The 25,767-nt window shown below is 35.9% G+C and overlaps 1 protein-coding gene and 1 long non-coding RNA gene across 2 annotated transcripts in view; one reads left to right on the top strand and one right to left on the bottom strand.

The window, feature by feature from the left end:
* HECTD2 (HECT domain E3 ubiquitin protein ligase 2) overlaps positions 1 to 24,545 on the bottom strand; it is a 58,727-nt gene extending 34,182 nt beyond the window's left edge. Inside the window, exons 1-6 of the mRNA XM_025881084.2 lie at positions 24,421 to 24,545; positions 7,950 to 8,088; positions 7,143 to 7,245; positions 6,593 to 6,682; positions 4,631 to 4,695; positions 921 to 966 (exon numbers count right to left, since the gene is read on the bottom strand). Of these exons, the coding sequence (XP_025736869.1) occupies positions 921 to 966; positions 4,631 to 4,695; positions 6,593 to 6,682; positions 7,143 to 7,245; positions 7,950 to 8,014 (369 nt within the window). The 5' untranslated portion in view covers positions 8,015 to 8,088; positions 24,421 to 24,545. The remainder of the gene's footprint in view (positions 1 to 920; positions 967 to 4,630; positions 4,696 to 6,592; positions 6,683 to 7,142; positions 7,246 to 7,949; positions 8,089 to 24,420) is intronic.
* LOC141374697 (uncharacterized) lies at positions 15,869 to 19,389 on the top strand. The gene is made up of 2 exons (XR_012381779.1): positions 15,869 to 16,045; positions 19,169 to 19,389. It is a non-coding gene; the product is annotated as an uncharacterized lncRNA (long non-coding RNA).
* Positions 24,546 to 25,767: the final 1,222 nt, after the last annotated feature.

A 25,767-nucleotide genomic window follows, 5' to 3' on the forward strand; every position in this document is an offset into this window, starting at 1 on the left:
TTCTCCCCCTTCTTTTATTCCTACTGTCCATATTTCCTTTTATTGGACATAATATTTAACTAAACACTGTATCTTTTTTTTTAAGATTTTATTTATTTATTTGACAGAGAGATAGAGAGAGAGCACAAGTAGGCAGAGTGGCAGGCAGAGGGAGAGGGAGAAGTGCGCTCTCCGCTGAGCAGGGAGCCCAACGTGGGGCTCAATCCCAGGACCCTGGGATCATGACCTGAGCCAAAGGCAGCCGCTTAACTGACTGAGCCCCCCAGGTACCCCAACACTGTATCTTATTTAACATAATTTTTTCTTACCTTTAAATGAGATAATAATATGTACAAACACCTTTTGTAAATTGTAAAGACTAATACAAAAGCAGTATGCTAGCTATGTAATAACATACTTCTTTCTCAAAAAATAATACAAACTAAAAATTGCTTTTCATTTGTCTGACCTTATTTTTGTGTATCTACGAATCCGTCTCTCTCAAGAGGAAAAAGTTCATCACCTTTGCTTTAGCAAACATAAGCAACCACCTTGATTTTTCCATTTTCCATTAGAATTCTAATGGAAACATTTATTAAAAATACCTAGAGAAGTTAGAAACCTACTAGTTGGGAAATAAAAGAAAGTTTTGGAGCCCATTAAAGCTAGTTATAAGAGGTTGACTGGAGGAAGAAGAGGTGCTTCCATTCTGCTTGTTCCTGAATACCACAGCAGAAAGGCAAGAACTACATTAAAATTTTAATCCCAAAGATAATTTAGCTTCCCATTGTTTATTTGTTATAACTTTACTGCTCTGAACACTATAATCAAAAAATATCAATAATGTTGCACAAAATAATACTTAGTACTTCATATCATTTCCCTTAACACATGCATAGACTGAGATTTAAATTAGACAATTTGAGTTCTTGCTTTCTTACCTGTAAAAGTATAAAATATGCTCTAAGATCATCTTTTGTTCGTGGACTGTAAAAGAAATAAGCATAATTGATTACAGATTAGTATTTAATCTTATAGCATCTAACAAAAAATGATTAGTACATGTTTTTGTGAGAACTGCGTTCGTAAAAGCCAAAAATGAGACTTAAGTTAGTATGTATGATTACTGAGACAGTAACAGATTCATAATATGCTGGGAATATAGGTTCTTTTGTGCTTAGTCTTGGCTGGTTCTGAAGACACATAAAAGATGAATTAAGTAGGGGCACCTGGGTGGCTCAGTTGGTTAAGCATCTGACTCTTAAATTTCAGCTCAGGTCAGAATCTCAGGGCTGTGAGATAGAGCCCTGTGTCAGGCTCTGCACTCAGCAAGGGGTCTGAGATTCTCTCTCTGTCCCTCCCCCTACTTGTGCTCTCACATGCTTTCTCTCTCTCAAATAAATAAAATCTTAAAAGAGAAAGGTAAATTAAGTAGGCTATAACATTTTATGAGGTAAATATGACTAACTTGGGAAAGAGTTTAGAGCCTGATGAATAATCAACAATTTTAGAATACTTATATTTTTGTTTTAATAAAGGATAGCTGATATCTCATTTAAAAATACTGATGCACTGAAGAAAGAAAATACGCTTGTGTTTATATATCTATTTCTGAAGTGATAGATATAAAAATATCTGCAAATCAAATCACATGGTAAATGTATCTAGTATGTTTCTAATTAAATTGGAAATTAAATTCATATTTGAATACCTCTGAGATGTAACTAATTTGTAATTTTTTTCCATGTTAATCTGGATTTTCACATTGTCAAATTTGACCAAGAGTTTTTGTTATTCCCAAAGCTGATGAGTGTTTCTTTCTCACCCTCTCAGATTCTATTGAATACACTCTCAAAAATACTCTAAAGTAACTTCTTGAATTAAAAATGGTTCACCTATAAGATTACCAGATTCAATTCATGATCCTTGACTGGGTCCAAAACCCAGATATTAAAGAACACTTTTGAGACAATTGGGGAAATTTAAATGTGGACTGCATTTTCGAGAGTACTATTAGAAAAACATTAAAATTGTTTGGTGTGATACAGTGTTATGGTCATGCAGGAAAAGGTTATTAAGAAATATATGCTGAAGTAATTAGAGGTTAAGTGTCATGATGTCTTCCATTTACTAAAAAAATAATTATGCACACACTCATGCACAGGGAGAGAAAGCAAAAAGCAAATGAGGGATAAAATTAACAACTGGTAAATCTGGGTGAAAGGTATATGAGTTTTCATTATCTTTAACTTTTCTGTGGTTTGAAATTTTTCAAAATTAAATGCTGGGGGAAAAAAGGTTCATCTCCCAGTATCTCCTTGAATTTCCTTTAAGAAAATAAAATGACCAAATGATTAGTTACTTTTCTGTTATAGTTACAAAACAAATCTGAAAACATAAACCACTGCCCCAAATGTACTAAATGACCTTTACAAAATGTAAAGCTACATAGTCTGAAATATAACTATATAACATACGGGTTATACGGGTTAAAATTTGAAATATGTATACACATGTGTATACAGAAATGTTTAGTCAGTAACATTTCTTTGTGGAAGAATTATCTTGACTGAATAATGATTTAAATTGTTTACAAGGTTTCCAAACTATTTCTGTCTATAATAGTCTACATAATTGTCAGACTATTTTCTGAATGGGACTACTGTTATGTTTTAGAAATTACATTTGAAAATATTTTATTTATTTATTTTTAAGATTTGATTTATGAGAGACAGACAGAGACAGAGAGACAGAGGGAGCACAAGCAGGGGGAGAAGCACAGGGAGAGGGAGAAGCAGATGGCCTATTGAGTAGGGAGCCCAACACAGGGCTTTATTCCAGGATCATGACCTGAGCCGAAGGCACCCCAATTTGAAAATATTTTAAAACACTCAGGGCAATTCATAAATATTGAAATTCCTGGTGATAGGCGAGCCCTATTTTTTCCATTTTATAGCAATACCATGACAATTTCCAAATTCCTGTCCCATGTACTAGTATTTTAATGCAGTACACAGTTCTGGGCATTGAAGTTGTGGTTGAGATCACAGGCTCTTTGCCAGACTGCCTAGGTTCTAATCCTGACTCAGGCACTTACTGTGTTAACTTGGGCAACTTCTTTAACTTTTCTGTAAATTAGTTTCCTCCACTGTGAAATGAAAATAATCATATTAACTATTTCATAAAATTGCAGTGAAGATTCAATGAGAAATACATGGAAGACTGTTAGGTGCCTAGCCCATAATAAACAGTAAACTTTAGATCTTGTTGTTGTTATAAAAAATCCAAAATAAAACAAGACTTTTGGGTAAAGACCACATGCTCCTTTGATAGATAATCACATCAAATCATCATGAGGAGTAGGGTTGGAAAGCGGCGAGAGTGTGCTTATAAGAGGGGACTCAGGCCGGGGAGGGGTCAGGCCACTGGGCTTCCACTTCTCTCAGGAGATTTCCTACACTCTAAATCTCTCCATTTTCAGTGAAGCACTACGGGTTCAACCCAAACCATACAATTCAAGGAAAATGCAAATTTACTACCATAATGACAAATTAGGAAAAATGCTATTAAAAATCACATCAAACTATACAGTATGATTTCATTTGTTTCAAAAAGGTGACCAGAAAAAAGATGGCAAAATGTTAACGTTTACTTTTTTTTTTTTTATAATACTCACAGTGCCTTTTCTACATTTACTGTAATAACCATGAATTTCTTTGAAAATCAGAGCAATGTTATTAAAAAATATGGGGTACATTTAACATTTAATAATTTTTTTTAAAGATTTATTTACTTATTTGAGGGACAGAGAGAGAGAGCACACACATGAATGGGGAGTGGGCAGAGGGAGACAATCTCAAGCAGATCCTCACTGGGTGCAGAGCCCGATGCAGGGCTGGATTCCAAGACTCATGAGATCATGACCTGAGCTGAAACCAAGAGTCAGGTGTTCAACAGACTGAGCCACCCAGGTGTCCCTTAACATCCAATAATTTTGATATTATTTTTAAATGGGGCTTAATACAAACATTTGAATTATAATTTAATGGTATTCCTTTGCCTTTAGTAGAAGCTATTATTTAAGTTATATGCTACTTAAATAGTATCAATTTAAATAACATGGACTTTTCAAAGTATACTGTTGTGTTCTGCATATCCAGTGATATTTGAACATTATCAATTACATTGCCCATCATTCCTTATATAATGATTCAAGATTTAGTTCCAGGAAAAAATATATTTCAGTAGCCAAACTTACATTTCCTTAAGGAAGAAAAACTGCTCTAGCTACCAAGAAATCCAAAGCTAAATTTAATGTCCATTTAATTTAATTCTAGGTTACTGATGTAACTATGCATCCCATTTTTATACCACACATATATCTGTACATAACAAATTTTATATATAATTTTAAAGGATTCACAGATACTGTGAAGCCCACATATAAACCTTCCTGAGAAGTCACAAATCTCAAGTTAAAAAGCTTTGTCATAAGTGTTTTGTTTTGTTATAAATGGTTTATAATTTCTTTCTGATCTCTGTTTTTAAAACAACTAAAATCTTTTCTGAGAGTAAAATACATGCATATACATTAAAGATGTATGTAGAAATTAACTATCTATATTGATTAGCTAAATATTGTTAAAATTACCCTTTCCATTCTCGTAATAGGCTGTTAATGATTCCCTTTAATACTGTCTTCTGAATGTCTTGAGGCTACAGGCAAAAGAAAATCAAAATAATTAGGATTAGGTACTTAGGTGACTTTTATATGTTATTTATATTTACAGATCTGTTTCAATAGTTAAAATCAGACTTGATGACTGAGGATTGCTTATGATAGTATTATTTTCACATCTGAGAGTGCTAGAGCACCAATGACATAAGATTACAACGAGAATGCTCCCTGGGATGTGCCGTGCACGACAAACTGCACAAACATATATGGTGGCCCTTTGATGACCAACATCAGTTTTATATAACTGAAAAAATTTTCACTTTCCCTGGATTGGCAGGATAAAATCATGAACACGAGTCCAAGATTAGCATGTTTAACAATATAAATGACTGCATGTATTTAAATATATTTATTACTACCAGTAAAAAGTTGTAATTAGCAGGTAGATCCACAATTCATTATTAAGTGCAATGAAATTATGTTCAATAAAAAAATAAGATTTTTTTTCATTACTGGATTTGGAAAAGGCAGAAAAACCATAAAAAACATTCCTATATAGTTTAAGAATTCAAATACTAAAAAAAAAATCTTATTTCCATTTTAGAGAGTTTTCCCCGTGTGTTGTAGTTTTAATTTTTTAGTGTCTATAAAACACTGACATCATTCCAAGTCAAAAGAGGTCAGACAAATGTCCTAGGAGTGGAACATTTTGGGTCACAGTATATGTATATGCTTAGTGTTAGTAAATATTGCCAAGCAATTGTCCAAAGTGGTTGTACTAGTTTCATATCTCATCAGGGTATGAAAGTTCCAGTTGCTGCACAATATTGCCAATTCAGTACTTAAAAACCTTTTTACTCATTTTGAACGGATATGTATGTTATTTACATTTCTCACATGACAATACATAATAATAATGTACCTTTTCATGTATTTAATAGGAAAATACTCAGATTAGGAATAAGACAAAGATGTTTGCTATTACTTCTTTTATTCAAAATTTTACAAGAGGTTCTAGCCAGTGCAAGGCAAATACTTACATCTATCCATCCACACATGCAAGATAAAAGGACTGGAGAGGTGAAGTCTCATTTTTCACAAATGACAGGACTGTCTATATAGACAGGAAATCTAAATAAATCTATTGATGCACTATTCGAATTAATGAGTGAATCTGGCATGGTAAATAAAGATAAATATATGAAAGTATTTTTTTAACTTAATTTTATTATATTATGTTAATCACCATACATTACATCATTAGTTTTTGATGTAGTGTTCCATGATTGTTTGCACATAGTGAAAGTATTACAATAGCATCAAAAAAAAATCAAGTACTAGAACTAAATGTAACAAGATATGTGTAAGACATTTATCCAGAAAAATACAAAGTATCACCAAGACAAACTAAAGAAGATCCAAGTAATCGGAGGGATATACCATGCTCATGGATTAAAAAAAAATGTCAACTCCTCACAAATTCATCTATAGCACTGTGGTTCTCAAAATGTGGTCCCTGGGAACTTGTTAGAAACACAAATGCTTGAGCTCTACCCCAGACCTATTGAATCTGAAACTCTGTATTTTGAGAAGCCCTTCCTGTGATTCTGATACATAGTAAAATTTGAGAACCACTATAGATTCAGTGCAATGCCAATACAATCAAATAATTTATCTCCTTTTGCTGGCTAAGTGAAGCATGATTTTATTTCAGCAAGCCTTCCTAAAGAAGGACTGGACATAAAAGTATTTTCTGCTTAATTCTCATTTAATTAAAAAAATATAAAAAATACCTAACTTTCTGAGAATTCCAACTAAATTTACTGTACAATTATATGTTACAAGGTGATTATTACAATATTTGTGTGGCTGCTTTTGAAATACAAAAGAGACAAAGAATTATATTGTTTGCATCTGTTCATAAATAATACTTACAGTATTAAGTAAGGCATCATATACAGCATTCACAAATTTAGCGTTAATCCCAGAGTCTTCAATGGTATTAAAGGAGGCAGTGGCATCTTTCTGCAAATTCAATTAATGAATTAAGTGTATATAACATTTAAGGACTGTTCTTAGTAATTTTGAACCATAACTATTCCTTCATAATTTCTACTATTTTTTAGTAGGATGATGAAAAAGAACTTTTAGGCAAAGTTGCTAGAAATAAAAATGAATGTATAAGAATTATTTTAATCACTTTTTAATATTTATTTCTTATCATGTTCAATTAGCCAGTATAATCACTTTGTTTTTTAAAACTGAAAGAATGGAGTCAAACATCATCATTAGCAGAAATGCAAACAATCTTTAAGATATTACTTAAGTAATATTTATTTCTGATATGTATACTTTTTGAAATTAATACATATATATGTTTAATCAGCTGCTTAAGTCAATATTAGGTAGAAAAAGAGCTAAGTTATTGTATCTTTTTTGGAAAATTTAAAACTAAAAGTGAAAAATGTGTTTTTTGTGTTATTACCTTAAATGCAGCATTTAGTTCTGGGAAAGAATCAAATGTTGTTAGATAAAAATCATGTACTGCTTTCCAATCTCCCGATGACTTAACTTTTTCTATATCTTCCCTAAAATGAAAACAAACATTAACAGATAGAAATATTATTCAGATAAAATAGCATTACTCCTTTAAAAGTAAATGTCACCAAGCATGTAATTTGAAATATTGAAGCCGAATACAATATGTTCCAGTTAATATAAATATAGTTTATGAACTTAAAATTCTTAAATGGATCATGATATTTATTCAGCTTTCCATTTACTTGCTTTTTAAAAAGGTCATCCTTGACATGCTCCTCACAATTAACAATTTCTTTCCTTACTTCATAGCCAAACTTGAGAGATTTTGTTTACTTTTTCTGTCTACTTTCTCATTATCACTTAGTCCTTCAGTATTCATTGGATTATTTTCAGTAGTGACATAGGTTTTATGCTTTATGTGTCACATAGTAGATGAAATCATATTTTTTAAAAAGGAAACATTTTATTATTTTATCATCATCTTTATCTCCTTTTGTCCGTTTTAACTCATATTCTCTTATTTAGTGTTGTTTCTTTTGTTGCAACATTATCTACCCCTTACCTGTTATTTTTATACATTTGTTTTCACATTCAACTTGCGACATCTAGTCTTTTGTGTCTTCACTCTTGACCAATGCCTTATAACAAGCCACAAGTTCAATCAATTTCTCACACAAAAAATATTAAATTATGTAGAGTACTGTCATTAGATGACTATACGTCTACATATTAACAGTGAGCTGAAACTTACTGAAAGTCTTTCATAGTTTTGGACTGGTTAGGAAGGACAGATTCTGAAAGAACTGGGGCCTTCATTTCAGATGGTAACGCATCTACAGAAACACGCTGTTTTTGTCTAACATCAAGGCAAATTGGTGGTAGGTCTCTCACTGTAAAGTATAAAAAAAATTCAATGTAATTAATAGTAAAAATTTTCCGAATTATAAAATGTCAGGCTAACATGAACAGAAAACAAGTGAATTATTTTGTATTGCATTTACCTTGGGGTCATATAACAGAAATCTTACCACAGTAAAGGGCACCTCCTGAAGGCTCTATTACCACCAGTCCCTCCCAACCCCAACTTCACCTACAACAGATATTAGGCCATATCTTAAATTAAAAGTTATCCACAGATGAAATATAAATAAAGTTTCTTTCCTTTGTTCCTTTCCCGAAAGTTGTTTTCCAGGAAGTATTTCAGTGATGTTCAATGTTTTTAGTGTTTATTACCTTTTTGAATATATGCAAACCATTTATTCACATCCTCTGTAATTCTTTATTATAGTTTTAGCTTTTTAAAAAAATCAATTTGCATGACATTTTTCTATTTTTTTCTTTGCAAATATTTGCCCATTTACTGTTTGCCTTTTTGTTGCATTTCATAATCTTTTAATTGTAAAACAAAACAAATACAAAAGAATCTCACAAAAGGAATGGATGGCTTAATGAGTTGTTATAAGATAAAGACCTCTGAAACGATTAACCCGTTGAGGAATGGAGTCTTATCAAGTCCCTCCTTGCTCCAATTACCCAGATGTTAGACTCTGCCTATTTCAATTTTAATTTCTTTTTTTAGCTCTTTTTCATTTCTTTTTAAAGATTTTATTTATTTATTTGACAGAGAGAGAGACAGCGAGAGAGGGAACACAAGCAGGGGGAGTGGGAGAGGGAGAAGCAGGCTTCCCGCCGAGCAGGGAGCCCGATGCGGGGCTCGATCCCAGGACCCTGGGATCATGACCTGAGCTGAAGTCAGTCGCTTAACCAACTGAGCCACCCAGGTGCCCCTCATTTCTTTTTAAATTTTAAACATTTCCTTCTTTTCATCTTCTAGTTCTCTTAAGGCATTATCTGGTATGCACGTTTGCTTTTGTGTTCCTTCTGTTTTATTTCTAAAATTTAAAAAAATATTTCTAATTGTTTCCTTGTAAGTCCAACTTTATCACTATATAATGTCCCCCTCTCTCTCTCCAGTAATTTAAGTCTACTTTATCTGATACTAATATAGCCACTACTATATATCTTTTCCCATCCTTTTACTTTCAACCTGCCTATATTGTTACATTTGAATTGAGTTTCTTATAGACAGCATACAGTTAGGTCATGTTTTTAATCTACCCTGCCAATCTCTTTTAATTGATGTATTTTAGACCATTTACATTTAATGTAATTGTTGACCTATTAGGGCTTAAGTTTGTCATTTTATTTTATTTTTTTAATATTTTTTAAGTTTTTCTTATCTTCTTGTGGGTTACTTGAACATTTTTTAGAATTCCATTTTGATTCATCTGTAGTGTTTCTGAAAGGTTGCTCTAAATATTATGTTATATACACATAACTTATCATGGTCTACTGGTGTTATCATCTTACCAGTTGGAGTGAAGTGTAGAAACTGTACCTTTTATATGTCTTCACTGTTCTCGGTTTATGATTATCTTATCCTATAGGTAAGGTGTTACGTTTCTCTGGCTGCTTTTCAGAGGTCTTTAGTTTTCAGAGGGTTAATTATCATATGTCTTGACACAGATTTCTTTGGGTTTATCCTGTATGTGGTTTGCTCAGTTTCTTGAACCTGTAGGTTTATATCTCTTGCCAAATATAGGAAGCTTTCAGTCATTTGTGAGTACTTTTTCAGCCTACCCTCTTTCTCCTGTCCTTCCAAGACACCAATGACAAGAAGGTATCCTCTTTTGTTACAGTCCCATAGGTCTCTGAGATAATTCATGTTTTCTTTCTAGTCTATTTTCTGTCTATTGCTCAGATTGGGTAATTTCTATTGTTCTACATTCCAGCTCATTTATTCCTGTCTCCTCCACTCTGCTGTTGAGCCCATCTACTAAGCCTTTTATTTTGGTCATTGTATTTTTTCAAAATTGTTAATACTTCCAACCCAACCGAACAGGTGAATATTTTACATACTCTAAATTCCACAATGTGAAATGTACATATGTAGAATTTAATTCTACTCTTATGTAATCAGGATATATTTTCAACTAAGCAAACATAGCTATTATCAATCATCATGGTAGGAACATAGCTATAAGGTCTTTCCTTCCTTATCCACTCTCCCAATCAAACATCTATTCTTGGATCTATAACTTCAATAAACTAAGATAAATTTCATTAGTGTTAGGGTATATTTTATAGTAAAATACCTTTCCTATTAGAAGATACTACAGAGATGCCAATTTCTTATAATCAAAAGCAATGATTTTTGACCTTTACTGTATATCAGAATCACATGGAGAGTTTGTTAAAACACAGATTACTAGACCTTTCCCCAGAGTTTGTGATTCAGTAGGTCTGGGGTGAGGCCCAAGAATTTGTGTTTCTAACCTGTTACCAGATGATGTTGACGCTGCCAGTCTGAGGGTCACACTGAGAAACACTGTTCGGTATTAGGAGAGAACAATGGTGCTGACAGTACAAAACATTAAATTTCTTTAACTCACTTCTATAACTGATTTTTATACCCTTTATTAATATGGAAATATCCAATTTCTAGTAATTTTTACTTTAGGCACATATTGGACAGAGGTTCACTTCATTAGCAAGTAAAATTAGATATCTCTACAAATGATGTCTTATGTTTGGAAATCTTTATTAGTAAGAAAGAAATGGGCATCTCAGCAGGAAAGAAAGAGACGATAGTCTCCTCTCTCCAACACTAGTCTTGTTACTAGTGAGGCTCCTCTACAGTTTCTCTTCCTCTTCACCAGGCTTACCCTTTCCTATCCCTTCCCACACACCTTTCCCAACCTGGTTATAAACACCCACTATTAGATACACACAGATTCATTCAAATATAAATTAACTTATTCACTCATAGAGCATATATACACATTTTTATACCCACTCATTTTTATTAATATCATGCTGAGGTGGAAGAAGAGTGAAATTTTAGTTAGTAAGAGAACTGGATTTTGGCAAAGCCTGAGAGTGGGAAGATCTTATATAAGAGAAATAGTAACGCTAAGGCCAAGAGGATTATAGGGTGAAATTAGAACCAGAGGCCCAGACAGAATTTATTTTTAGGTCACAAGGTAACTCAGACTGAAGAATAATACAGAATGTTAACGTACTATGTAAATGGAACTTGAGTCAGAAAGAAAGGCAGGTCGTTTGCTCACATTAGTGAATGAAAGCCAAACTACAGAATGTGACATTCAGCTATTAAGAAAGGAAGAACAACAGCTCACAGCTGTTCTCCTGTCCCTATTTATCAAGGCATTGCTTCCAGAGACAGGCTTTCAGTCTGTTCTCACAGATGGTTATTAAAATCTAATTCAAAAGAGAAAATCAATAAATGTGGTAATGAGAGATTAAATCTCAAACTGATATTATAAATAGAACAGGCAATTCTTTGTTCTATCACATGCAGGTTTTTCTGCAATATAGAATACCATAAATACACTGAAAAAAAGCCAAAATACATTTATCAATGAAAACCTGTCATTTTGGTTTCATTCAGCCAATACTTGGGAACACTGAGTGCTAAATTGATAAGCAGTAATCATTTCCCTTGCTTTTAATATAGTGCTGCCAATTTTAGTTGGTTGCTTAGAAACATTAAGTAAAACACTTGAAGCCAGGGCAAGAAGAATAAGAGTTCTGGTGGGGGCTGGAAGTATACTGAAAAAAACGTGAAGATCATAATACAACTATGTATAACGGTGTGAGATTATCAGCCAAATTTTGCCAGCTCACTCACTGTTTTCAAGAAGCTATCATAAGCTGACTCTGGTTGGAAACTAGTAATATGTAGTTTTCCACAACTATAGCCACCAAAATTAAGACTGACATTTTAAATTGGCCACATGATTAGGACGCGGAAGGTTGCTCCTGGCCATGGAGCGCAGATGGCAACAACAGCATGAGAGGTAAACAAGAGGCCCGATGGAGGCTGGGTGTTCAGTAGGGGGACCCTGGGCCTGTTCCTTCTCCCTCTATTGCTAGAAAGGGATTATTGTTTTAAAAGGTTTGCTGGTGACACACCATTGCAAAATGCTATACTCTAAGCTTTATCCCAAATAATTTGTAATTAAGTAAATAAATAAGTAACAACAACAAAAAGCATCAGCCTTGGAAGTAAGGGACTTGGTCCTGTTGTTGGCTCAGTTACTAACTTTCATAACCTTAGACATGTGACTGAAACTCCTTAGGCCTTAATTTTGCCATTATAAAATAAAAGAAATTACCTAAGTCAGCTGTTCCCAAGGTTCCAAAGAACTTCAAGGGCCACCTCATGGGATTGGCTCCGGTGGATGTGTTTATTCAGAGCATCTCAGTTTTTCTCTGCCTAATATAATGATGCTCTAAGAAAAATTTTACTTTTCAAAAAAGTGTTTTGCTATGAAAATAAAACTAGGTTTGAAAACCATTAGTTTAATAATTTCTAACTTCCACCTCTACAACTATTTAAGAACAAAATGGATAGGACTTACAAACCAATCAAAAGAGTTAAAGACAATTCTCTGTTAGAGTGAACTGTATGAGGACATCTAATAGAGAAATTGAAGCAGCATGGACACTTCACATGCATATGTCATCTAAATACCTGATTTTAGTTACGACTTGTGTTCTACAACAGGGTATAAGAAAAAGTTCTAAAAAAAAGAGTTAAAAGATCTGGGCTCTCTTTTGGGATTTTACATTCACATGATGTGGTCGTTTTAAAATAAGTCCATAAATTCTTTTATATTTCTTCATGAAAAGATGGGGTCTAACTTTTCTCCCTTGGAATGTGGGCCAGCCTTGGTGGATCCCCACTAATGAAAAAATGTGACAGAGAGATGCTATAGGTTTCGTAGGTTACAAAAGGCAATACAATTTCTGCTTGGCTGTCTCTTTTTGGGGTGCTCGACCTTGGAGTCCAGTCACCATGCTGTGGGAAGCCAAGCAGTCCATGAAAAGGCCAGGGGCAAGTGTTTCAGCTAAGCCTTCAAGGGATTCCAATATTGTGGAAACCAAAACAAATAAACAAGAGCAACCTGGAAGAGTCAGGAATCATGCAGGGAGGGAAAAAAATGTAAAAACCTATCACTAGCCTTTCACCGGAACCACCATCTTCCAGTAATTTGCCAAAATCATCAACTCATAGGGAAAGGGGAAAGGCACCCACTACATGTTCTCTAGGCCTTTTAGAAAACATGGCCTTTGGCCACATAGATGCCAATCTACAAGAAAGGTGATATTGTCACCATCAAAGGAATGGGCACTGTTCAAAAAGGAATGCCCCACGGATGTTACGATGGCAAAATTGGAAGAGTCTACAGTATTACCCAGCTTGCTGTTGGCACTGTTGTAAACAAGTTAAAGGCAAGAAGATTCTTGCCAAGAGAATTAATGTAGGTATTGAGCATATGAAGCACTCAGAGCCAAGACAGCTTCTTGAAGCTCATGAAGGAAAATGATCAGAGAAAGAAGGAAGCCGAAGAGAAAGGTACTTGGGTCCAACTGAAGTGCCAGCCTGCCCCACCCAGCAAAGCACATTTTGTAAGAACCAATGGAAAGGAGCCTGAGCTGCTGGAACCCATTCCCTATGAATTTATGGCATGATAAGCGTAAGACAACAACAACACCACCACCCCAAAAAACCCTCAAGACTAAAATACATGCATACATACATACATAAAAATAAAAACCTATCACTAATTTACTTAGAGGGATAAAAGTACAACCAGGAAATAAGAGGGTTCTATAAAGAAGAAATATTCAGAGAGGGGAAAAAAGAATTCTTGTTCATTAAAAGCATATTGGCAGAAACAAAATACTTAGTAGAAGTGTTTTGAGGAAATGCCCTAATATATATAGCAAAAGGATAAAGAAATGGAAAATAGAAGTGGAAAAAAAAAAGAAAACTAGGAGTTCAGAAGGTCTGGCTTTTGAATAATAGGGGACCCAGAAAGAAAGCAGCAGCAGATGGGAGGAAATCATCAATAAAAATTTCTAGAAAACTTCTTGGAATTCAAGGACATGAACTACTAGAGGAAAAGGGCCTACCACACATGTAGCAAAAGGGATGAAACTAGACCCACACCAAACACAACTCTGCGCAATTTCAGATGCTCCGAGATAAAGAGATGATTCTACAAGCTTCTAGAGAGACAGATACCTTACACAAAGGACAGGAAGGTGAGAGATGTACTCTGCACACGCTAAAACAGAGTGGCCTAAGAGTGAGTAATTTTGATGCCTGCCATCACCAAGATCCTGACTATCTCTGTACTCTTCTTTTGTAACTGAAGATAGAAGGAATAGGCGAGCCCAGCCCAGACTGTTATCTGTACTTTGGCTTGTCTTGCCAGTGGGGTGATGAAACCCCTGTTCTCCATTTCTTGCTGTGCTATCTGAATCGGCTGAAGGCACTCAGGTCACCTCACTGCTTTAACCTGGGGGTACTCCTGATAGCTGGACAGGTCGTATTTCTGCCAGACATCTAATACATACACAGTCCAACAAATCACAGCTCTGTCAGATATGCCAATAGTTGTCCTTTGTTTCCCAGGATTCACTCATGACCTTGCTCACTTCTCCAGAAAGGACTCATACAGTCTTGCGGAAGCTGAAGCCAGATCTGATTCAGAGACTATTCAGACTATCATCTCTTCACCTAATAGTGGCAATATTGTCCCTTACACATCCAAGGTTTGTGCTTGCTATTCTGTTTTTCAAAACTAAGCAGTGCGTGTGTGTATAATGAGATATATAATTTAAGTGGTATACTGTTTATAGGAACGTGTAAAGACAACAAAACCATTTTTTAAAAAAATCAAGGGAATAGTAGTTACCTCTGGACAGAAAGGAAGGGCAATGCAACTGGGTGGGTTCACAAGAGCTTGTAATATTCTTTTTCTTAATTTTAGCACTAAATTCACGTGCTTTGCTTTTATTATTACTAAAACCATATACTACTGTTGATTACATTCTTCTGTATGTGTGATGTTTCAAAGTTTTAAAAATTCGTGCAGTTACCCACGAAATAAGAGTAATAGAAACTCCTGCCCATCACAATCCCTTCCCTACAACTTAGCTGCCCATAGTATTATCACTCATATTTACTGAATTTCATAAGGCATGGAACTGAATGCTTTTAAATGCTTTTTTTCATTTATCCTTACAACCTTATGAGGTAGCTTCTTTATTATGCTATTTTACAGATGAAAAAACAAGCACAGAGAGACTAAATAACTTTTCCAGGATCATAAATTACAGAGCCAGGATTCAAACCCATCCAGATAAGTTATACACCCATGTATTTTCCACTATTAAATAATGCCAAATCTTCTACCTGCATAAAAACAAGTAGCAAAACTGAACCTTAAATTTACATGGACGTAGGACCTGGTAAACTATGAAAGGTCAAAACGAAACTCAACAAGGATCAAACAAAATCAATATGTTTGAAAATGAACCCTTTAAATCATAAAACTTTGGTGTGGAGGATATTTTACAACTCATAATGCCCCAATTCCTCATTCTATAAATGAGCAAATGAAGGTTCATGAGGGCGAAGTGTAATGTCTAAGGTCACAATGACACTTACTGGTAATAATTAACTCAAATATTCAGTTCTTATTTGATATCATAATTTACAGTGTGTGGGTACCAGGCAGGTAATAAATGAGCTACAAGGGACACCTGGGTGGCTCAGTCATTAAGCATCTGCCTTCGGCTCAGGTCATGATACCCAGGGTCCTGGGATCGAGCCCCGCATCGGGCTCCCTGCTCCGCAGGAAGCCAGCTTCTCCTTCTCCCACTCCCCCTGCTTGTGTTCCTGTTCAACTGAAACAGGGAGACCAGACTGGATTAGTCATAACAGGTGGTGTTTACATCATTGTCTATAAGGTGACTTTTCTAAACATTTGGCAAAAAATAAAATTGAAGGTGGGAGAGAGAAAGGAAAAGGGGGGGGGGGAACTCTGACTCATAGGACTGTAGCCACCAGAGCCAAATATACTGCAATATACTCATTAGTTTTTGGAGATGTACTTTTTACTAAGTTCAATGATATTTGTTTGTAAAAGTACAACAAAAACACAGATTAAATGTTCTTTTATGGGTCTAGTTATAAAAATATTCAAAAGTCCCTTTTCCAGAAGGTTACCTCTAGTGGAACAGATGTCTTAAGCTGGACATATCTTAGAGAATTTATTATAGAGACGGGTCTGACATTCCAACAGGGAAAACTGACCAGAAACCCAGAAAAACTCTCTCCCGTATATTTCCTCATTCAGTAAACTATTTACTGAGTAAAGACTTTATGTACCACAGAGGGTGGATTCTGGAGATACACAGATGAATTAAAAATTCAAGGAGAATGCAGATGCATTTACTCTCAGACCCAACAATCCCACTTCTAGGAATATCTCAGAAACACAAAAAGACATATGTACAGATTCATTCACTGTGGCATTGTTTAGTAAAAGAATGGACACAACTCATTTCTTTTAATAGGATCTTATTAAATAAGTTATAGTACATCCTATACAGCAGAATACAATTATAAAAAAGAATAAGGGAGCTCTTTTATGTACTGATATAGAAAAGTATCCAGGATATACTAACTAAAAACAAGGTGCTGGACAATGTATAGGCAGTTACCTTTTCTTTAAGAAAAGATGGGAAATGAGAATGTATATTTTATTTGCTTTCATTTGCATAAAGAAATACAGGAAAGAATATAACACAGCAGGGAAGAATGTAAAAATGGGATGTCAGAAACATACTGTTTTTATTTTTTTTTTTTTGAAACACACAAATGTGTTACCTATTCCAAAAATTAACTTCAATATAAAAAATAAAAAGAATAGCTCTTCCCCTCTCCAAAATAGAAGCTTAAGAATTTACTAGGACTAGTAAAGAGACAGATAAGTAAACAAATAAATGCAGCAGGATACTCTCAGTTCTTGATAGATATACTTCTCCCCTAGGCACAGTTAGGAAAAGTCAAGCCCAAGGTACTCACTCTGACCCAGGGAAGGATTTTGGAGATTTAGTCTAAAATCAGTTCATTCTCCACAGAAACCTGGAGATGGGGTCATTTGAGGCTTTAGAGATACTTATTCTAGGGTAAGATTCCTAAAGCAGCTATTTCAAGTCCTTGTCTCTCCCCAGATGGCAAGTCCTGTGCTGGTTTCTTCGAACAGCTTGTTTCTCTGTCTGCCTCTAAAAGTTGCTCTTGGAGGAACTGTGAAAACTCTGTGGTACTTCACCTGTGTAGAGATCACAGGACACCACCACACAAAGACCCAATTGCCATTTGAGCTAAAGACCTCTTCGTTTTTCCCTGAGCTATTTCACAGTGGCAAAGATCATGGGACGCGTTTCTCCAGAGTTAGGGAGAAAACGGCAGGGCTCACTACGTCCTACCAGGGCTCTTCCAGAGTAAACTCATGAAATGCACTGAGCTGGGAGAGGAACAGTGTCCTTGGGGTAAACATTAAGAGTTCCTGTCTACTCTTTTCTGAATTACCAAGAGTGCAAAGACGTTATAAAAGAGATGGGGAGAAATTGCTTCATTTCTTTTAAAGATGTTCTGTGCTGTTTAAAGATGTTTCAAAGAAGTCTGACAGGGGGGCATAATCACTTTAGAAGGAAGATACAAAAGAATAAGAGAGAACGTAGTGCTAATCCCCCTCCACCATTACTTACCATTTATATTGTTTCTCTGAAGATGTATCATCCCTAACAGCTGTTGTAGTAGGTAAAACTCCTACACTTCTCTGATCTCCAAAAGGACAGCCAACTCGACAGGCAGACCTAGTCATGTGATCTACAGGGAGGAAAGGCATCCCTCAGCTGTTAGGTAAACCCACGCTGGGCTTTTGCAGCTTCTCTAATACCACTTGAAGATCAGATGGGGAGACAAGCTGTTAGAGAATACCCAGCATAGGTCCTGCTACCAGAGAAGAGGGAGGAAACTGTAATAACTGCCAAGAATGATGCATCTTTGAGGAAACAATCTTACTGGCAAGTAAAAGAGGCTTCCCAAAAGATTAAGGAATTATAAACATGCTTACATTGGGAAGACTTGACTAACTTCCCATTCAATAAAGGAATTCTTTCTGCAGCAGCCCTGACATACGGACTCCAAGTCACACCTGAATCCAGGTGGCATCTGGACAGAACAGCTAGGAGAAGTCAGCACTAGCACTTCCAATAAAGTAAAAGAAGTCTGCTAAGAGGTCTATTCCTCTAGAGTGGTGTATACAAATACTCCAGCTTCAGGTTGGGGCTGAATCCAGATTCCATAAGACTGGCACAGATGAGAGGGGAAAAAGAGACAAGTGTAGGGGCCCAAACAGTGGACCATATTCAGAGTCAATGCATCCACCCAAGGAGGAGGCAGGTAGGTTGTGGGCAAACAAGTTGATTCAGACACCAGGATTTTAGTATAGACAGAATGGAATAAAGGAATCAGCATGGAAGCAAAGGCTATTGAATTTGAACAAACAGTTCAAACAAAAAAGGTTAGAGCTATTCATGACTTTCTTTTTGACTATCATTCTCCCCTAGCAGACATTTCAAAGTCCTTAAGATTCTTAACACTGTTGTGGGCTGAACTGTGTGTGTCTGTCACACAGATACGTTTGAAGATATTTTAAAGTCCTAAACCCTGTGACCTGTGAATGTGACCTTATTTGGAAAAAGGGTCTTTTTTTTTTTTTAAGATTTTATTTATTTATTTGACAGAGACACAGCGAGAGAGGGAACACAGCAGGGGGAGTGGGAGAGGGAGAAGCAGGCTTCCTGCTGGGCAGGGAGCCCGATGCGGGACTCGATCCCAGGACCCCAGGATCATGACCTGAGTCGAAGGCAGACACTTAATGACTGAGCCTCCCAGGCACCCCCCTTTTTTTCAAAAGATTTTATTTATTTAGAAAAAGGGTCTTTGTAAATGCAAACAAATTAAGATGAAGTCATACTGGATTAGGGTGGGCCCTAATTCAATGACTGGTATCCTTACAGGAAGAGGGAAATTTGGACACAGAAAGACATACAGGAAAGAATGCCAAGTGAAAGCAGAGATGAAGATTGGAGAGACACATCTACAAGCCAAGGGACACCAAGGATTGCTGGTAATCACCAGAGGCTAGGACAGAGGCATGGAACAGATTCTAAGAACCTTCAAAAGGAACCAATTCCACCAATGCATGGATTTCAGACCTCTAGCCTCCAGAACCATGAGAGAATAAAAATCTGTTGTTTTAAGCTATCAAGTTTATGTTCTATGTTATAGCAGCGAGAGGAAACTACTATACCTTCCAAGGAGATTAGTGAATTCAAGGCGAGAAGAACTGAGTTTCCTACTTCCATTTCCTCTTCCTACTTCCTCTCTTCCCTTTAATTCCACAGTGTGAGTAACAAGTGCTCTTCTAACCTTGCTGGAGCTTACATCTCAACCCCTATGCTTTGCATTTTTCCTTGATCCTATCCTCATACCACTTCTCTGTTCTACTAGTTCATTTTATTATTCTATTTTCCTACTGCAACTTTAGTCTTTCCCTCTGTATTAGATCCTTTCCCTTGACCACACTACTCTGCAAGACCCTGCTTTTCTTTCAGTTCAAGCTAATCTTCAGTTCAAGCTAGGCAGTCTACATTGCCCCTACATAATCGCCACTAATCTGCCCCTTAACTTTCTATAATTTGAATTCTCCTCATACCATCCTACTGAAACTGTTCTCTTAAAAGTCACCAATAAACACATTAAACAACAAATCCTTGGCATTGTCTCAGTGCTTACTCAACTTATCCTCACTTAGCAATGACATCGTAGACCAAATCCTCTTCTTTAAATTTTCTTTTCCCTTGATTTCTCTTTTTCTTAAAGATTTATTTATTTATTTTAGAGAAAGAGAGTGTGCACGTGTGAACTGGGGAAGGGGCAGAGGAAGAGGATCTCAACTAGACTCCCCACTGAGCGTGGAGCCTGACGCAGGGCTCCACGTGGGGCTTGATCTCCTGACACACGAGATCATGACCTGAGCTGAAAACCAAGAGTTGGATGCTTAACTGACTGAACCATCCAGGCGCCCCTCTTTCCCCGATTTCTAAGTCACAGCACAACACAGTTCTTTTCCCTCTTTCAGCACTCACTTTCTTTTCTTTTACCAACTCTTCTTTTAATGAAGGCCTTATCCAAAACTACCCTTGGCTCTCTTCTTTTCTCTATGTTTGCCATTCATTAGTTACGTAAGTTCATGCAGGGCAAGTCACTTAAAACTCTCTGTGGCTTAAGTTTCCTTGCCTTTGAAATGGGAAAAGAATTCCAACCTTCAGCTGCAATAAGGACTAAATGGATTCACATATGTACAGCGCTTACGGCGCTCAGAACCAGGAGTGGCACATAGAAAGCACTATATGGAGTTACTGTTGCAGCTGATGTTACTGCTTTGACACATCTGCTCTGATAACTATTTCCTCTGTCCTGGGTTCTCTCTTGTTTGACTCTATGCAATAAATACAGCTGACCCTTTAACAATGTGGAGGCAGGGGCGCCAACCCCTCGTGCAGTTGAAAATCTATGTATAACTTTTGACTCCCCCAAAACTTAACTACTAATAGCCTACTATTGACTGGAAGCCTTCCTGATGACATAAACAGTTGGTTGACACGTATTTTGTATGTTACATGTATCATACACCATATTCTTAAAATAATAAGCTAGAGAAAATAAAATGTTAAGAAAATCACAAGGAAAATACATTCACTGTACTGTACTATATTTATTGAAAAAAGTCTGCATAAAAGTGGATCTATGCAGTTCAAACCTGTGTCATTCAAGAGTCAACTGGTCCACTGTACCTGTAGGACCCTCTGATGGACAGGTAACTGCCTGGGGCCTGTGGGGATTACAAAGGTATTTATTCCCTCATGGAACATACAGTCTAAGAGTTAATAGTATTCAAATGATAACACATAAGACGGGGTGACTGATAAGAGGTAATAACAAAAGAAAACCTAAGTGGAAAGTCAAAGAAGGGAACAACTGTATCTGGTTGGAGAGAATCAGCAGAGGTTTAAGAAAGAAGTAGCTTTGAAGGACAGGATGTGTCAGACGGAAAAGAGGGGAGAGTGCATTCCAGGCAGTGGGAACAAACTGGCAAAATCTCTGAGGTAAGGTATGAGGCATCCAGGAGAATAGCTAAAATGTAGTTATATGTAGGAGAAAAGTGGGAGATAACGTTGAAAAGCTGTCATATTTTGAACGTCCTTGAGTGTCAAGGTAAAAATTTTTTATTTAATTTTGGAAGCATTAGGGAGTATGAAGATGATGTAATTAGAGTTGTATGATTAATGTGATATGATTAATCAGGCAAGAGAAACAAGTCAATCAGGAATTTCCTCTATCTGTCAGATAGAGGAACAAGGGTTTTGTCACAAAATGTGGATTGAATTTTGGTTCTGACACTTAGCGGTGACCTCAGCCAAGTCATTTACCCTCTCTGAGCCTGTTTCCATACTTATAAAATGGTGTGATAAACAGAAACTAAGATCGCCCGCATAAGTCTCAGCTTTCTGGTGTTCCATCAGGATTACATTGCATTATATGACAAAAGGGACTGTGCAGATATAAATAATTAATTGGCTCACCTTAAAATAGGGAGATTATCCAGGTAGGTGAAACCTAATGACATGATACCTTTACAAGCAAAGAGTTTTCTCCCACTGGTTGCAAAAGACAAAGTCAGAGAGACTGGAAACATGAAGGGGATTCAACACAAGGGCTCCTGCTGTCAGCCTTAAAACCCAAAGCTACAATACAATACTCCAAGAGGGTCTGTGAGCAGAGGTGGCAGACTGTGTAAGTGGTCTCTTTAGGAGCTGAGAGCAGCCCTGGCTGATAGTCAGCAGGGATTCTGCCAGCAACCTGAAGATGCTGGGAGGAGGATTCTTCCCCAAGAGTCCAGCCCAGCCAACACCTTGTAAGACCCTGAGCAGAAAACCCAGCCACACTCACCAAGACCTCTGACTTAAAGAGCCATCAGCTAATAAATGGGTGTTGCTTTTAAACCATTAGGTTTGTGGTAATTTGTTATACAGCAATAGAAAACTAATACAACAGGGATTCTAATATCTATTCTATTTTATGTGATTGTTGCAAGGCTCAGATAAAGTAATGTATACACAAATAATACACAAACATAATTTACAGTTGTTATCTAGTTAACATGTCTAAAATATATATCATTTCTCTCAATTCCTCTCCCCATCAAATAGGCTCATTTTATTTCTTTAATGGTATCACAACTGCAGCTTTGTTTTGTTTTGTTGTGGGTTGGGGGGCTGACATAAAGGGCACTTGTGCCTCCTCGGAGTGAGACTGAGGGGAAAGAACATGTGTGTGTGTATATGTGTGTACACTGAGTACATAAATACAGGAGGAAAGAAGTTATCAAAGGCAAAGGTTGATAAATGAAATAAGGTAAATGCTAACCTGCAACAGTTAGCACTAGCATGGAGTATCAACCGAAAATCTGTGTGAGAATAATTTATGCCACACACAGCTATGGACACAAGCAATTTACCAAAAACTATGTCCTTATACATTTCTAGGTTTGTTTTGTGTTGTTTGGGTACAGGGACATTTAAACCTTTGCAGATTTGTTTTGTTATAGGCCAGGGGAACTTAAAATTATGCAAGTAATTGATGTTTCCTGTGACAAAACAATACAGAGTTGTACAGAGAAATAAAGTATATTTATAATATATACCCAATTCTACTCTCCTGAGAAAACCATTAAACCGATTGGTGGGCATCCTTCCATACTTCTTTATACGCTCAAAGAAGTATAAAAGGTTTCCTTACTCTTAAAAACCTGGAGTCATATTCTACCTATTATGTGTAACTTGTGTTTTTTATTTTACAACGTACTGTGGGCACTTCTCCTAGACACTTTATACACATATCACATTTTTCTTAATAGAGGCATAGTACTCTAAGTCACCCATTCATAAAAGTGCCAATTTTCACATTCCCTAGACAACATCACAGATATAAATCCTTTCATTCTCTGCAACCACAGAGGAAAATGTAAACTTCTTATTGTAATTTGTACTTCTCTAAAAACAAGTGAGATTGAGCATCCTTTCACATGTGTGAAAATCTGTGTGAGAATAATTTATGCCACACACAGCTATGGACACAAGCAATTTCTACATCCTTATACATTTGTGTGTGATTGCTCATATTTTTCCTCTTTTGATTAGTCTGTTCAGATCCTTTGCTTTTTCTTCATTGGAATGTTCATTTTACTGATTTATTAATAGTCTTTATGACCAAGCATATGTTTTTCACAGACTATGTATGACATTTGTAGGTGTTTATACTTTATGACTTTAAAAAATTCCTACGGAAGTTTTAAATTTTCTTATATACTGAAACTTGTCAATTTTTTATTTTATGGCTCTTGGCATTGTTATCATGCCAAGAGGTTTTTTATATAAATAACCTCCTGTGTTTTCTTCTAGTACTTTTGTAGTTTAAAAAAATCTCAAGTTACTATTTTCAACAGGTTAGCCAATCATCCTAATTCCATTTTTTGAATAACTGAATACCACTTATGTACTATATATTTTACTGGTCTATTTGGCTGTCTTTGCGGCAGTACTGTAATTATAACAGCTTTATAATATATGTACTACAGGGGAATGGGCTCCCTCATTATTTTTGCTTACATCTTCTTGGACACTGATTCTTATGGATCACATAAAGCATCATTTTAATATCTCCAGCCCAAAACTGCTGAAAAATGTATTAAGTGTAGAGAGTAAACTGGGTATACCTGACATCTTGATGTTTTCCATCCTACGACCTTTTAGTCTTTTGATAAAGTCCTACAGTTTTCCTCATACGGGTTTAGCTTACTTTCTTTTAGGTTTATTTCTAAGTATTTCATTATTTTTCCATCAAGTCTTCTAAGTGATTATTCCTCAAAGGAAATATACTGAATTTTCATATATTTGTATAGTGTCTGGCTGCATAACCAAATTCTATTATTCATGAGCTTTGTATCTCATTCATACCCTACCCTAAGTAACAGTCACCTAAAAATAACAATTTTGCTCCTTTCTGTAAATATTTATACTGCTTATTTCTTTTTCATATTGTATTAATTAACTTCATCTACCAAAAAACTACTTTTTAATAGTTTGATAATATATTTTCAGCCAAAATACACGTGTACTTTTAATAATCATCATTATTATTATTTTACCATTCTTGATGTTAGGGAAAACAAGATGTGTAGGTGAACTTCTGTTTTCAGCGGCTTCTTTCTTCTGGTTAACAGTTGAAATGAAACTGCTAAAAGTGGAAATTTGGCCTTTGGATCCTCTGTCCAAACCCTAAAAACAGAAAAGTTAACATTGCAGCATGATTCCCACTAGCTATATTTAAACTATTTTATTGCAGAAATTCATAAACACTTGAACAGATTTTAATTTGATGATATTACAGATAAAATATATAACATTGACTTACCTTTCCTAGGATCAAATTGTTTTAAATATAAAATGAAAATAGTTGTACCATGCCTACAAATTGATCAAGTTTGGAAATAGGGTATTAATAGTATCTTCCTTATAGGGTTACTGTGATGTCTCACTGAAATAAGCATATAAAGTGGCACAGCCCCTCGTATATTGTGCATGCTCCCCTCATGTTAACGGCTCTTTTAAATTTGTATTTATTTTTTTTAAGATTTATTTTATTTTATTTATTTGTCAGAAAGAAAGAGAGCACAAGCAGGGGGAGTGGCAGGCAGAGGGAGAAGCAGACTCTCCGCTGAGCAAGGAGCCCGATGCGGGACTCGATCCCAGGACCCCGAGATCATGACCTGAGCTGAAGGCAGACGCCCAAGTGACTGAGCCACCCAGGCGTCCCTTAAATTTGTATTTAGATAACACCATTTTTATGAGCTCCACAAATATTATTTTCAATAGTTAACATGCATGTGATACTTCACATGTTGATTCATTGGAGGTTTTCTTGTCTTTTGATGCAACTTTAACCGTTCAGGTAAAAAGATAAAACTTTTAGAGCTCATTTCTTTCTATGCATTGTGATTATACTTTGGGTGTACTAGGATTAAAAAAGATAATGCTAACGTAATAAAGGCCATAGGTGAAAAAGCCACAGCTAATATCATCCTAAATGGGGAAAAACTGAGAGCTTTTCCTCTACGGTCAGGAACAAGACAGGGATGTCCACTCTCACCACTGTTATTTAACATAGTACTGGAAGCCCTAGCCTCAGCTATCAGACAACACAAAGAAATAAAAGGCATCCAAATCAGCAAAGAATTATTAAAACTTTCATTCTTTGCAGATGATATGATACTAAACATAAAAAAACCTGAAAGACTCCACCAAAAAATTGGGTAGAACTGAAAAATGAATTCAGTAAAGTCGCAGGATACAGAATCAATGTACAGAAATCTGTTGCATTTCTATACACCAATAGTGAAGCAGCAGAAAGAGAAATTAAGGAATTAATTCCACTTACAACTGCACCAAAAATAATAAGCTACCTAGGCATAAACCTAACCAAAGATGTGAAAGCC

The sequence above is a fragment of the Callorhinus ursinus genome, unplaced genomic scaffold (assembly GCF_003265705.2).
Source record: "Callorhinus ursinus isolate GAN/ISIS: 27379988/994484 unplaced genomic scaffold, GSC_fseal_2.0 scaffold20, whole genome shotgun sequence".
Lineage (NCBI taxonomy): Eukaryota > Metazoa > Chordata > Mammalia > Carnivora > Otariidae > Callorhinus > Callorhinus ursinus.